The sequence below is a fragment of the Miniopterus schreibersii genome (genome assembly GCF_964146895.1).
Source record: "Miniopterus schreibersii genome assembly, chromosome: 12".
In the NCBI taxonomy this organism is placed as follows: Eukaryota; Metazoa; Chordata; class Mammalia; order Chiroptera; family Miniopteridae; genus Miniopterus; species Miniopterus schreibersii.
Genome location: NC_138112.1, coordinates 62,408,978 through 62,424,465, shown reverse-complemented (window position 1 = coordinate 62,424,465; position 15,488 = coordinate 62,408,978). Strand labels below are relative to the sequence as shown.

Below are 15,488 nucleotides of genomic sequence, written 5' to 3'. Positions count from 1 at the left end.
CACGCAACACCATTTCATGTCTGCGTCCCCCAGGGACAGTAGGATCTGGAGGGTGGAGAGGCTGACTGACAGCAGGCGAGCAAACCCACCACCCAGTGTCCTCCTTCTGAGGGTCCCTGGGAAGTCTCTTGTCCAGTGTCAGTACCCAGAAGGGTTGATCTCCTCGGGAGCTACCTGGGACTTCTCAGGTTAGGGACAGAATGCGCTGGAAGCTGCCCAGGCTCGCCTTTCCCAGTGGCGGCCAGATGTGGACCCCACGTACTGCAAGCACATCCAGAGGTCACTACGGTCTACATTATTAGCCTCATTCCTGGCTCCATCTAGGGTCTCCACCCTTGTTTTTCTTTCTTCTCTCTCTCCCGGTTTTCATATCCTATCACGTTATATTTTATGTATCCTGCTAGGCCGCCCTAACTCCCTTCTGGAACAAGACCGGGTCCAAGGAAAAAGCTGAAACAGAAACCCTGTGCCCCCGCCTCTTTCTCCTGCCCCGTGCCCAGACCACAGGGCTGCGAGGCCCTCCTCAGCACCTGGTGCCTGAGCATAGTCTCTGGCCTGCCATTTCTGAGGGTGGCCTGGTGACCTTGGCAATGATTGATGGAGTTTATAATTCCCAATGAGATGAGAAAGCAGGAGGAGGGGCATTTCTTTTCTAAACAGCCAGAAGTGAGTACAAAGCTCCTTCCAAGGAGGCCAGGCCACGAAGGAGAGGTACAAGGTGGAAATGGCCATTTGGTCCATCTAAACCCAGGCTGTGTCCCTTCACCACACTGCATGCACTGGGACCAGCGTTCCCAGTGGTTGAGAGGAGACAGAAAGGGTGCTTGTGCTGCACAGGAAAGATGAACAGGATAGAGTCACCCAAGGCCAGGAGGTGGGACAGGTCAGATGAGGAAGAGAGGCAAAAAGGACCAGGAGGCAGAATGAGAGAGCAGGTTCTGGAGTCACACTCTCCCAGCTCAGTGACTCACTAGCTGTTCAGCTTTGTGAAAAATGGCTCCCCCTCTCCAGGCCTCAGTTTTCTCAGCTGTGCAATGGGTAGAATAATATCTACTTCACAGGGGCATCGCTAAGATCAAATGAGATCTTGCTATAAGGTGCCGAGCACAGGCCCAGACACAGAGTAAGTGCTCAGTGAACATTACTGGCTACGCTACTATTAGCACCACAATCATTTCTACTGGAGTAGAGAATATATACACTGAGGAGCTGTGGAAGGAAATGTGTGGTGTTGGATGGGGGCCAGAGTTTTTGAAGGCAGCAGAAGGTCAGGAAAGGACATCAAGTATAGCTTTGGCTTTGGAACAGTATTTGACAAATGAATGCAGATTTAGAATGCGAGGCTTCCAGATCCTGACTCAACCCATCGTCTGAGACACACACACACACACACAGGCCCTGCTTTCTTGAGCCATTTTGCACATCTATTCTCTCTAGGCCTTTAAGATCTCTCACTTCTCTGGGTCATGAAGGTCAAAGCCTTCACATGTGATCTCCAGCTCCTCTTTCCCCTCACCCATCCACACGCTACAGCTCCTGGTCCTAGGAAGGAACCTGCAGGGGAACAGCCTGCTGGCCTCTGGTCCCGTCCCTGCACCATGGGCCACGCCCACTCCTGACCAGTGGAGCTGGTCTGTGACCAGGCTGTAAACCCCAGGGCTTCCTAGTCTCACTTTTTTCCCAGACCTCAGACCCACACCAGGCCAAACACCTGGAGAAGCTGCCTGCTTTACAGACCCCAGCTGGCCTGGCTGGGCTGTCCCCAGATGCAGACTCTGACTCTGATGGGGGGAGAAGGGGATCCTAACAGCCCTTCCCCAGGCATGGCCCTAGATTTTCTCCCCTGAGATTTTCCTGAAGGCTGAGAAGCCAACAGCCTCCTCTGATGAACTACTCATTCTTCAAGACCCATCTCCAATCTGTCCTGCCAAAATCAATTCCCCTCTCCCCGCCCCTGGAGCCCTCTGCAGCACTACCAACACCAGTAACACGCTGCCTCTGTATTACTGGGTAGGGAAGAAGCCGGTTCTCCTGGCCTCTCTGACCACCTCTGCTCAGGTGACTTAAGAAGTGACATCTCCAGCCCAGACGGGTGTGGCTCAGCAGTTGAGCATCGACCTAGGATCTAGATCGCAGTTCGATTCCCGGTCAGGGCACAGGCCCGGGTTGCGGGGTCGATCCCTAGTAGGGAGCGTGCAGGAGGCAGCTGATCAATGACTCTCTCACCATTGATGGTTCTATCTCTCTCTCCCTCTACCTTCCTCTCTCTGAAATCAATATATATTTTTAAAAAAGAAAAAAAAAAAGTCGCATCTCCAAACCTTTCCAAGCTCCAAACCCACATATCTAACTGCCTAGCTAACATCACCATTAAGATATCTTGATGTTACTCCACCTCAACAAGTCCAAAACCAAAACCAGGATCTTTCCCTCGTCCCAGTCCCCCTTCTGGCAATGCCCATTTTTCAGAGAACGGCACCATTCCTGACCTGTTGGGAGAGGAACACTGCACGTGGTGTTCTTGACCATTCTCTCTCCCTTACTTAGGCCAGTTAGTCTCTTTCCAAGTCAAATCTCTTTCATCTCTGAAACAGGTCACAAACCACTTCACTAGTCTCCATGTCTCTGTTTCGACCCTAGCACAAGCCTCTACCATTGTCGACTTAGAGAATGACCACAGCCCTCTAACTAGGATGCGGGCATCCATTCTTGACCAATGCCCCCACCCCCCATCAGTTCTCCCTGCTGTGGCCGAAGTCACCCTTTCAAAACAGTATAATTTCCCACTGTCTTTAAAGTAAAGAACAAAAGTCCCAATTTGGACCACTGGGCCCTATATGGCCAAGCCTTCATCTCCTCCTCCAGGCCCTGTGTTGGCTGCACTCCAGGCACACTGACCTTCTTTCTGTGGCTCAAACATGCCGTGCTCGCTCCTGCCACAGGGCCTTTGCACATGCTGTTTCATCCATCTGGATGTCTCTCACCAATCTTCACCCGGTGGGTATTCTTCCTTCAATCACAGCTCAACTATCAGGAAGCCTTCCCTGACCTCTGGCCACATCAGTTTTCTTGGCTGTTCATTTTTATCTTAGACACTGTCTCCATTACCTTTCAGAGTCATAATTTTCTATTTATTTTTCTTATTTTTTGATCCACTCCCTCTTCACCGCAGTAAACTCTATGAGGGCAGGACTGATGTCTGATTAGGCCCACCATTGTATCCCAGGGCCAGCCCAGCCCCTGGCACAAAGGAGACCATCGAGAAGTGTTTATTTAATGCATAATGAATCATCTTTCTATCCCCTAGCCTGCCTTTCTCTGCTGTCCCCATTCCCCCATCTCTGTTCAAGTTTGACTCCCAAAAGTTGTCTTGGATAATTCTTCCTCCTTATATCTTTGAAAACCCCTCTTTCTCGCTTCCACATCCCATCTATCAATAAATCTTGGGGATTCTCCCTTCTAAATCTCTCCAATGTGCCCACCCTTAGCACCTACACTTAAACCACCATCTTTCCTTATCCCCACCTCGGCCTCCCACTTAGAATCCCAATTCTCTGAGTCACACCTCTGCCTGAAATGCTTCAGTGGCTCCCCTTGGCCCACAGGAGGGACGATGCACTGACGCTGGCTTATGAGAGTAGCAGGATCTGGCCCCTGACTCCCTCTCTCTTTCTTGCCACTCTGCCTCCCAGGCTCATTGCTGTCATTATATGGGACTTCTCGGAATTCCTCTCTCGGCTGATCTGTCTCCACGGAGCATTTTTCCATCCTCTTCTACTACTGCTACTCATGTTCCAAGTCTCAGGCTAAAGGAAATCTTGCCCAAACCCCTCACATAGGCAAACAATAGTAATAATGGCTGATATTTGCTGAGTACTTACTAAGGGCAAGCACAGCTCTAAGAACTTTGCAGTATTGACTTATTTAATTTTCACCACCAGCTATGATTATCCTGCTACAGAACAGGCGCAGAGAAGTTAAATGACTCGTCCAAGGTCACATTAGATAGTAAATAGCAAAGCTGGCTGACATAAGAACTCGAGCTCCAGGCCTCAAACTCCCCAACACTACGAAAACCGTGGTTGTCCGCTGTTCCCAGAGTGTCCTATATTCCACCTTCTGTAGCAATGATCACATGTGTACGAACTTATTCAATGGCTGCTCTCCCCACCAGACTGACCACTCCCTGGGGGCAGGAACCATGTCTGTCTTATTGAAGGCTTTACCTCCAGCAACTAGCCCAATGCTTTTTTAGCTGAATGTCATGCTTTGCATCCCACCGTCCCTACCTCCAAGTCACCAGCTCCAGAAGAAGGCGTGGGCAGACCCTTCATAAATGCCACTGAATGGCCCACAAGACACACACAAGGAGGATTCACAGGGAAATCTCCCCACCACTGACTCTGCTGACTACTGCCAGATGAGCTCCTCAGCATGGCGCTCAGCCACTAAGGGTTGCAGCCACTTAGCTAGTGCAAGAGGGAAGCAAGATTCACCATCCACAAGTCCAGAATGATGGCAGTAAAGCTCTTGAGCCAGGCTGGGCCAGCAGATGGCTCCCCCTGCTGGTTCCCTTCCATGTTCGTGGGCACCCTCTCGCAGGGCACTGCCCAGGGGACACTCACCAGCCAGGAGAAGAAGCCAGCTGATTTGTCCTGGGTGGAGATCTGCCCCTCATAGGGGCCGAAGATGTGGCCTTTGGGGATAACCTCATTTATGCAGCGCACATCACTCTCCCCACTGGCGTCCTTGACCACCTCCATGCCCTGTGGGATGGTGAGGGCGGCCCGGTCTGGGATGCCCACAGGCACCGGCGTGTCGGACACAAACACGGGGGGACCATGTTTCGGGCATTCATCCACAAAGTACTCCTGGCATGACTCGCAGACTGGAGGGATGGAAAGAGGAGAAACTCAGGTGTTGGGGGAGGTAGGACCCCCACGGAGAAGGCTGAGGGGCTGCTGGGAAGCCCACCCTGAGAACAGCACAGGGCAGCGGAGAGCACAGTATGGCACTCCGGAGCCCCAGCCCTCGCTCCACCCCGGCCAGCCATGGGCCCCTGCGTCTTCAGTAGCAATAACTCAGTGCCTTCCCTGGGGGCTCAAGGACATGCCTGCCAACACTAAGGAAGCCAGTAGCTCCCTTTGTTTCAAGTTTGAAAAAGTAGAAGAAAGAGCATGTTCTGGAGTCAGTTTGAATTGCAACTGTACATCTGCGGGCTGTGGGACCTGAGGCAGGTTTCTTAATCCTCACTAAGGCTCAGTCTCTTCACCTGGAAAATGGGACCAATAATAGCCACCTCAATGGCTAATGGAGAGGATTAACTGAGGCATAAACCTGTGTCTGCTACATAATAGATGAGGGCTTATCATTAGTATTTTCCCTGCAAATTCCCTAAGCGAGATGGGGTCAGGGGTTGGGGGTGAAGGGAGGAGTAGCCCAGGAAATAGCCCCAAGCTCCACTTACACCAGAAGTCCACTTGCTGGAAACTTTTGGGCATGATGAGGTCACGCTTCCCCTTCAGTTTCTTGGGCTCCACTTCCATGGCCGAGGGATCTGGTCTCCTAGAGCTGGCCAGGACAGGGGCCATTAAAGAAAGCAAAGAAGCCATCAGTGAGGGAGAGGCTGGTGGACAGAGAAGCTGAGGACCTCCCCAGGAGGCCATAGGTGCAGGGCAGGTGGAGGAGCCCCAGACAGCCTGCCCGTGCAATGGGTAGTAGAAAGGGAGGAGTCCTGAGACCTGGGCCTAGGCCTTCTTGGGCCACTGCTTGTTTTTTTCTAAAGCCTGTGATCACCTCTGGTCCCAAGAGCTGCCTGGAGTAGGATAAGGTAGGCAGGGAATGGGAACTCTCCACAGGGTCTCCCACCAACCAGACCAACCCAGCCCAGCCCCCCCCTTCTCCCTCTCCTGTCCGAACACAGGGGCCTCACCAGGGCTGGCCATACTCCTGGTCACGGAGAGGTGAGCAGACTTCTGTCTTCACCACGGTCACCATGTCCCCCACAGCTGCCTTGGTCTGCGCCAAGCACTCCTTCATGTTCTCAGTCATTCTGTTCTGGGGACGGGGAGGCGGGACCAGCACAGGAAAAGGATCAAAGAGACAGGGGAAGAGGGGTGAGTGGCGGAGAGGGCAATCGGGGGTCTCGTGGAGTCTGGTTACCCTCCCTGCCATCCCCAGAGGAAGCGCTTGAGAACACAGACAACAAAAACAGCTGTAGCCTGGCCAAGAGGAAATGCCATTTCTATCCCGGGCTGGTCCTGGGGACGACTGGAGCCACCAGCCCCATGGGGTCAGGGGCCAGGGGCAGCTCAGGCCAGGAAGCAGGGGTGGGTAGCACAGCCTGGACCCCAACACCAAAGGGCAAAGGGTATGAGGAACCCGCAGGAGCCTCCAAAAACTCTGCAATGGGGAGCAGGGGAGGGGTCGAATCAAGTCCAGCTGGGGACAAGGGGAGTGGACGAGGGGAGATGGCCACGAAGCCCTTAGCCCAGGGGCTGCCAGGGAATGCGGCCAGGCCCGCTTCGCCAGCTCAGAGCAGGTACAGGCGGGGCCTGGGGGTCCTGGTGTGGGCTGGCCCTGACTCCAAGCTCCACCCTGCTCTCTCTAGGGGAGTCTCCCCAGTCGTCGCTTACCCCCTCCTCCACCACTGCGCCGGGCTTCAGCCCCTCCCTCAGCACCCCAGGGTCCTCATGCCAAGCCCCTGGACACTCTTCGGGCCAGGGCAGCGCGCAACTCGGGCAGGGACCGCGCTGGCCCCGGGACTGGGCGAGCAGCGTGTGTGACTCACTACTCAGGGCCCCGCTGGCCACACCCCTGCTCCTCGGCTAATCAGCCCCCTGCTCCCCACCGGGGCCCCAAAGCCGGCGGCGGCGGAGAGGGGTGTGGGGAAACATGACGGCCTGCCCCCTCCTCGGAGCCGGCGAGGACAGGGGCGCGCGGAGGGGTGCGGGGGCTGCCTGAGCCGGGCGGAGCTGCCCGGCTGCAGCCCCAGAGCCCGCGGCAGCCCCGTCCGCGTGTCGGGCGGGGAAAGTGTGAGACGCCGCGATCGGGCCGGGGCGGCGCACGGGCCGGCGCGGGGAACCCGGGAGGGCGCGGGCTGGCTCTTTCCCTCTCACCAACCTTCCTGGCCCGGCGCTCCCTGCCTGCCAGCCCGGCCCTGCCCAGCGCCCGCCCCCCGCCCGCCAGGCCCGGCATTCCTTGCGGGGGCATGTGGCTTCTTGCCGGCCCCGGGGGCACGCAGTTGGCTGGCGGCCGGGAGGGGGGCGCGCGGGGAGCGGGAGGAAGCCAGCGGCCGGGAGGGGCGGGAGGGGGCCTCCTGGGAGGAATTCCAGCCCCTCCCCAGGGCTCGCCCCCCACGCGGGCCGGGGGCGCCGGGCGGGCGTCTGGTGCGGGTGATAGCGCGGGGGAGGCTGGGCCCTGTGGCCGGGCGGGTGGCGGAGCTGGTCTGCGAAACGCGCACGCCCTCCCGGCCTCCGCGGCCGACCCGCTCGGGCTGCAGGGCGGCCTGCAGCGCCACCGGAGCGACCACTGCCACCCAGCTCGCCGGCCGCGCGCCCCACGCCAGGGGCACCCTCTCCCCCACCTGCGCGGCCCAGGGTGGGGGCCGGGCGTCTGCAGCTCGCCTGCCTCCCGCCGGCGGCTCCGCGCTTGGTGCTTGGCCGACCTCATAGCCCAGGGATGAACCCAGCCACCCATAAGGGGCAGGAACCTAGGGCTGGAAGGTGTCAAGTGACTTGCCCAAGGGCAAGCAGTCCATTCCTGGTGCAGGACTGGATACTGGGGCCCCCTCTGAGTAAATTGGAAACAGAATCCCCAAACTCAAACGGGAGTTTACAGGTCTGGTTTTCCTCCATGCTGTAGCCTCCGAGGGATCACCGGGGTCACCCTGGGGTGGATTCAGGCCTCAACCCACATGTCTAGCTGCCAGGTGGGGACAAAACCCGATTGATTTGGAAGGGATCACTAAACACCCCTGCCCAGAGGAGCACTCTCACTTGGACGGCAACATTCACACACAAACATCCTGAGGCAATTAAGTCTAATGGTTAGGAGCCTGGGCTCCAGGGCAGCACTGCCTGTGTTCAAATCCCACTGGTTAGTTATGTGCCCCTGGGCAGGTGTTATGGACTGATGCCGCCCCCCTCAATTTATATGTTGATGCCTTAACCCCCAATGTGCCTGCATTTGGAGACAGGGTCTGGAGGAAGTGATAAAGGTTACATAAGGGTGGGGCCCTAATCCAATACAGCTGGTGCCCTTATAAAATGAGACGCCAGAGCTGCTCTCTCCACCAGGTGAGGACGGTGGAAAGGCAACAGTCTGCAAGCTGGGAAGAGAGGCTTCACCGGATTAGTCAGCCCCTTTATCTTGGACTTTCCAGCCTCCAGAACTGTGAGAACTAAATGTCTTGTTTTAAACCACCCAGTCTGTGGCATTTTGTTATGGCAGCTGAGCTAACTAAGACACCAGGTTATCTAACCTCTGTGCTCCGATTTCAATTGGAAAATGTTGAAAATGTTAGGTTCTATCACAGACATTGCTGTATTAGATGGAGATGAATTTGAAGGGAGTGAGGCACAGTGTGCAATCCCACTGAAAAAAGCTGATAAGGCACATCTGGGGGGAGGGAGGGCTTTGAATTCTCTCCACTGGATTGGATTTGTTTTTTAAGTCAATCATTTGCACTATATTAGAAACGTTAAACTAGATGCCCAGAGGCAAGGGGTGAGCAGGAAGAGAAAGGAGACGGGATTGAGGGAAGAGAGACTATATAAGACAGAAAAGTAGGAGAGAAGAAAGATGGAGAGAAAAAGTAGAAGAGAGGAAAGTGGGTGGAGAGGAAAAAAGTAGGTGGGAAGGGGAAGGAAGACTGAGAGAGCGACAGAGACAGAAACAGGAAAAAAGGCACACAGACATTTTTCTAAGTCTTACATGGTCCCAGGAAAACCATCCCCTTCTGAGGAAAGCATTCATTTGTATCTCAAAGTAGAGAGGTCTACAGGCCACTTCCTTTCATGTCTTATTTTTCACTTACAGCCCACCTTCATCACATAAAAGAATTGTGATGATTTACAACACAAACACATACTCAGCAGGACAGGTGAACAACCAGAGACCTCATGGGGAAAGAGTGATGCCAGTTATACCAAGAATCTGTTTTAAGAGTTAGTGATCTAGCTTCCCAGTGAGTTCTGAGCCTCCTAGCAGCTAAAGCAAAAAGGGAAACATGATGGATTACAGAGTACTCACTATTTGACACCTATTTATTGACTGTCTGCACAATTAAGTTCTCTCCGTTCTTAAAAGAGTCCAGTTGCCTGGAGAACCAGGATCAAGACTCACTTGCATGATATGTGAATTACAACTCCTTTCTGTGTCTCTAAGGAAGACCATGGGGACAGGGAGGGAGAAATGGGATGTGGCAGGATCAAATGAACTTCCATTTGGGAAGAGAGAGAATATGGACTTGAGTCCTTCATTGAGTCCATCTCAGCAGGCACTGTAAGGCCTGTGCAGGTGAAACTCCAGAAACCATTTCTGCAGACTCCTCTGGCCCTGCTTGCCCAGTGAGGGACTTGGGGGAAGGGGTGGGCAGGCCTCATGGAGGACTCCAAGTTGCTGGCAATGCTCCCTCTCAACTGGCTCCTCTGAGTCTGCACACGCAGAGATTAGGCATGTTGCAAACCCAGCAATGAGATGCAAACCAAGAGGAGGGGGCAGAATGTGGCTCAGGAGCCTGCAGCTCTGTTTTCACCCTTGGCAGCATGCCAGGGTCCTGGAATGCCCAGCAGCCAGTGTGGCCAGAGGACTGGGAGTCTGTGCCCACTTGGTTTCCCTGGAGGCTGGCAACATGAGAATCTGGCAGGTCTGTTCTGGTACCACCACAGCATCCTCTGTTGTCCCTTCTGGTAACAAAGGAACAGGGGATTAGGGACCTGGCCCAAGTCACACACTGACCTGGGCTAGGTGTCCTGAACCCCAGGCCTCAGTCTTGGCTGGGCCATAAACTTTTTAGGTGACCCAGAGCAAGGTCTTGCCTTGCCCTGAGCCTCAGTTCCCCTTCCTGGAAAATATAAGGTCCAACATGGTTCTTAAAAGTAAATCAAGGGGGAAATGGGGAGAGCATGGAATTATTACAAGGAGTTCTTGAATGGAGAGAAAACTTATATGACTTGAACTTATTCATAAGACAGGTTTGCAAGTAAATGTAGATACTTTTGTGATGAATGAAAGGTAAATTTATTAAGAAGTATTATTGAATTCATAGAAGTTCTAGGTCACCATGTGTTTTGTTAATCAACTGATACCATCACGACCACTCACAAGCTATGTAACCTCGAGAAAATTAATTAATCACTCCTGCATGGTTCATTGGTTTTCCCATCTGTCCAATGGGACTGCTATAAGAACCTATCTCATAAGGCTGTTTTACATAGCATAAGGCATGGCATATAATAAGATAATACGGAGTTATAAATATTAGTTCTTATCATTCATCTTATTTTATTATTTTGAAAGTATAACAGACATCAGGTGGGCACACTGGTGAAAATTTTTGACATTAAAAGAGGGCCTTCGCAGCAGTATTTTAATACCCTTACTAGAGAAACACTTTTAATAAATCTGTACTTTAAAGATGTTTATCCCAATAGGAAAAATGGAAAAGAATATGAAAAAGCAATTTGCAAAAGAAGAAAGACAAATAGCCAATGTGCTTTATGGAAAACTGCAAAACTTTAATATTCAAATATAAATTAAAACAAATAAATATCATTTTTCCTCTATTAAATTGGCAAAGATTAAAAATACGTAGTCAGAGTTGGCAAGAGTGTGGGGGAATACCCTACATGCCCTACTCGCTGGAACATAAATTGGTCTATCCTTTCTGGAGGGCAATTTGGCAACACATATCAAAAGCTTCAAAATGAGCAAAACCTTGGTAGGAGCAATCCCCCATCTAGGAATTTATCCTAAGGACATAATTAAGTTGTGTGTAAAGGAAGCAACGTAAACCTGGAACACAGGAGAGAAGTTCATGTGTAGTATACAATGAAATACTAGGCAGCAATTCACAGTGCTTTGGAATATTTACTGACATGGAAACACATGCTCAATATATTGTAAAATAAAAGTGAAAGTTATTAAGTGAAAGAAGGTAACTCAAAAAGTCCACATACCATATGATTCCAACTATATGATGATCTGGAAAAGGTGAAACTATGGAGACAGCAAAAGATCAGTGGTTGTTAGGGGTTGGAAGGGATAAATAGGGGAACACAGAGGATTTTCAGAACAGTGAAAATACTCTGGATGATACTATAACGGTGGATACATATCATTTTACACTTTTCCAAACCCATAGAATGTACACCACCAGGACGGAACCTTAATGTACACTATGGGCTCTGGGCGATTATGATGTGTGAATACATGTTCATCAGCTGTATAAAACGTACCGCTCTGGGGTGGGATGTCCATAGTTGGGGAGTTGTGTGAGGATAGAGGATATTTGGGAATTCACTAGCTTCTTAATTTTGCGGTGGACTTAAAACTGCTCTAAACAATGAAGTCTCTTTTTTAAAATAAAAATTATGATAGATACAAAATAATACCATTTAAAATGTATACGTATAGCTATACGGATTTGCATGCAGAGGTCTGGGCGGATGCACTCTGGGGTATCGATCACTAGTGGCTAGTTGCGGGGAGGGGGAATGTTAAAGAGAGTTTCTGTTTTCTTTTTTTCACTTATGAGAAAAAGAATGTTGCTTAAACATTCTTTAAAGAAACTCTGTTCATTTAGTTTAGAAATTGCTAGAGAAGATATCTAAGGTTCTTCCATCATTACTCACTTGCTGAGATCAAACCAATTGGTTAGGAGGAAGGAGGAAACTGAACTAGAGACTGAATACCAGGCATGTAAGTGGCCCCGGATGCCTATTTGATGAATGAATGAATCAATCAATTGATCAATAAGGGCCTTGGCATTTCTGCCACGAAGCACCTCTGCTTTTTTTCTTCATGATTCCCGTTTTGAAAGATTTTCTCTACAAAACAGACCGCGTGCACTGCAGTCACTCACTCCCGTTCCTCGCTTTTCCTAAATACGCAGGTCAGCAGGTAACCGGGGCTAACACACTCCTTAGCTGCCCTCATTCTAGGCGAAAGCAAAGAAACTGGGCACATGCATTCACTTTTCCTGCTGCTTAGCATTAATTAACAGGAGCTAGTCAATATTCTTTAAGCTTCTTTACATTTTAAAAATAGGTCAGTGGACGGCCTCAGTTGGTTAAGAGCATCGTCCCAGTGCACCAAGGTTGCAGGTTCGATCCCTAGTCAGTGCACATACAAGAATCGACCAATGAATGCATAACTAAGTGAGGCAGCAAATCGATGTTTCTCTCTCTCTCCTTTCCTCTCTCTCTCTCTCTCTAAGAAAGTCAGTAGATAAAATAAAATAAAAATAGGTTGTTAGCGAATACTATGCAGAAATGAGAATGAACACTATGCTATAGTGTGGTTGAGTCATAATGCTGAGAAAAGAAATGAGACCCCAAAGAGTACAGTCTGTAAAATTCAATTTAAAAGGAGTTAAAAATATAGGCAGAACTCAAGTGTCAGAAGCAGAAGTGTTCATGCTTATCCTTGGGAGTAGCTAGACAGGAACGAAAAGAGGGTTCCAGGGTGCTGGTCATGCTCTAGCGATCTTGATGCCAGCCCCTGGGTGTGTTAAGTTTGTGAAAAATATTGAGCCATGCTTTTATATTATGTGCATTTTTTATATGTACTTATATGTTAATAAACACAAAAAATAAATTGGCAGAGACACTAAGGGCAAACAACTCCCATGGGGGAACCTCTGGCCCTGATTCTGGACGTGGGGGGATTGTGGCAGTTCCCCTTGAGCATCAGCAGTGAGCTGGCCGCTGGCTGGGGAAATGGAACACATTCTCCCAAGGTGGTTTTGGTCCTTCCTGCAGAACCTCTGAAAGATAAAAGGTTAACTCCAACACTGGTAAGACTTTGATTAACAAGAAGTTGGGAGAAGCAGTATAGAGGTTCGAGAGTCAAGTGTAGAGTCAAGGTAGTTGAAGGTGGCACCTTTTTTCAGTGTTTGCTTCTCACAGAGGACACTGCTGGGGGCTTACCTGGATCCCACTTACCCTTTCCCCCCCACTAACAGAACTGGACATTATTCAGGCTCCACACCTCCCCCACAGAACCTATGAAGATTCTGGAGAAGCTGAGCCCACCCTCGGCTCCAGGGGTGGGCTCCAATCCACCTAACCAATTATGGTAATACCATCCCCTCCCCAATTATTAGATCATGAACCTGGCCTTCAAGTAATCACCTTGTCATCTCCTGAGATGACACCTGACCTACTTAGGCCCATCAAAGGACAGGAAGAACTTTTATTTCATGAGTCAAACGAGAAAGCACGCAGCTATTGTTGCAAAAAGCAGCAACGTCCTGCAGAGGACCTGGCAGGAACCACCTTTAGGACAAAGCTAGGACCACAGAACAGAGGGAAGGAGTGGCATAATTAGAAATATATTTGGTCTTTGTCCCCACATCCTGGCATGGAGCTCCTAAAAACCCTGGAATTTCCCAAGTTAACCATATAGGAGTTAACCATATAAGTTAACCATAAGGAGCCAGCCCCTTTGTATCCCACCAGAGTTTATGCTAATGAGGTGACTTAGGACAGGGCCACCTAGGTACCCTCAGGATGGGGCTGGTCACCAGAAAGACTGAGTCATTAGAGTCAGAACTTTCAGCCCCGATCACTGGCCTCCTAGGAGAGGAGGGGCCTGGAGATTGAGTCCTACCAAAACTTTTTATTTAGTTATAATTGACATGAAAACATTATATTATTTCAGGTATACAACATAATGATTTGATATTTGTATATATTGCAAAATGATCACCACAAAAAATCTAACATCTATCACCACACAGTTACAGAATTTTTTTCTTGTGATCAGAACTCTTAAGATCTACTCTCTTCTACAGTGTCCATTCGGTAACATCACATACTGTACAGCACTTATTTATAACTGGAAGTTTACACCTTCTGTCTCCCCATCCACTCCGCTACCTCCAACCCCTTCCCTGCCCCCAGCCTCTGTAATCTGTATTTATGAGTTTGTTTTGTTTTTTAGGTTCCATATATAAGTGAGATCATATGGTATTTGTCTTTCTCTGTCTGACTTATTTCACTTAGCATAATGCCCTCGAGGTCCATCCATGTTGTTGCAAATGGCAGAATTTCCTTCTTGCTTATGGCTGAGTAATATTACAGTATATATATAAATAAAACCACATCTTCTTTACCCATTCATTTATCAGTGGGCACTTAGGTTGTTTCCAATTCTTGGCTATTATAAATAACGCTGCAATGAACACATAAGTGCAGATATCTTGTCGAGTTAGTTTTTATTTCCTTTGGATAAATACCCAGAAATGAAACTCCTGGATCATATCGTAGTTCTATTTTTAACTTTTTGAGGAACCTCCACACAAAACAGTATCCTCACCAAAAAGTAATTTCTTGTCTTTTTGATGAGAGCCATTCTAATGGGTGTGAGGCGGTACCTCGTTTGCATTTCCCTGATGATTAGTGATGTTGAGCACCTTTTCCTGTACCTGTTGGCCAACTGCAAGTCTTCTTTGGGAAAATGTCCATTCAAATCCTCAGCCCATTTTTAAATCAGATTGTTTTTGTTGTTTTTTGTTTGTTTGTTTTGTGGGGTTTTTTGCTATTGACTTGTATGAGTTCTTTATATATTTTGATATTAACCCCTTATCAGTTATATGATTTGCAAATATTTTCTCCCATTCTGTAGGCGGCCTCCAAAACAAGATTCTAAGAACAGCCTGCTGGTGAGCACAGCGAGGCGCTGGGAGAGTGGTGTTCCCAGGAGAGCATGGAGGTCCGGGCCCCTCTGCTTAGCCCTGTGCCTCTCTTCCATTTGGCTATTCCTGAGTGTATCCTTTATAATAAACCAGTAATAGAAAATAAAGCACTTTCCTGAGTCCTGTGAGTAATTCTAGCAAATTGCAGACCTTGGGGAGGGGTTTGTAGACACCCCTGATTAATGTTGGTTGGTACCTGTGACAGGAATCTGAAGGGGGGACAGTCTCATGGGACTGAGCACTCAACCTGGAGGCTCTTTGCTAACTCTGGTTAGTTCTAGAATGGAATTGAGTCGTTGAACACCCAGTGGGTGTCAGAGTATCAGAGACTTGGTTGCTGTTGGAAAGCATGTCAGAGACAGGGGCTTTGACACAGTCAGGATGCTGAATAAGCTCACCCTGGAATCTGCCCTACTTCTGAATTTCCTGTTCCACCTCTTTGCTATGCAAGCCCCTCCAGGACAGGGTTCCATCGCATGCACCTACAGCCATCCTCACTGGTACCCTGTCCTACTGAGGCGCAGCCCCTACCTCCCTGAGGGTCCACTCCCGCTGGTTCCGAACTCTG

General features: G+C 49.9%; 1 protein-coding gene across 9 annotated transcripts in view; it reads right to left on the bottom strand.

The window, feature by feature from the left end:
• PRDM11 (PR/SET domain 11) overlaps positions 1–15,488 on the bottom strand; it is a 75,630-nt gene that overhangs the window by 37,294 nt on the left and 22,848 nt on the right. For 3 of the 9 annotated variants that reach the window (XM_081153161.1, XM_081153167.1, XM_081153168.1), the window contains exons 1-4: positions 6,636–6,759; positions 5,933–6,057; positions 5,468–5,571; positions 4,626–4,888 (exon numbers count right to left, since the gene is read on the bottom strand). In XM_081153161.1, coding sequence (XP_081009287.1) covers positions 4,626–4,888; positions 5,468–5,571; positions 5,933–6,051 — 486 coding nt within the window. In that variant the 5' untranslated portion in view covers positions 6,052–6,057; positions 6,636–6,759. Of the gene's footprint in view, positions 1–4,625; positions 4,889–5,467; positions 5,572–5,932; positions 6,058–6,635; positions 6,760–7,122; positions 7,178–15,488 lie in introns of those variants that run through there. The other 6 variants (XM_081153162.1, XM_081153163.1, XM_081153169.1 and 3 more) reach the window with 5 other exon arrangements.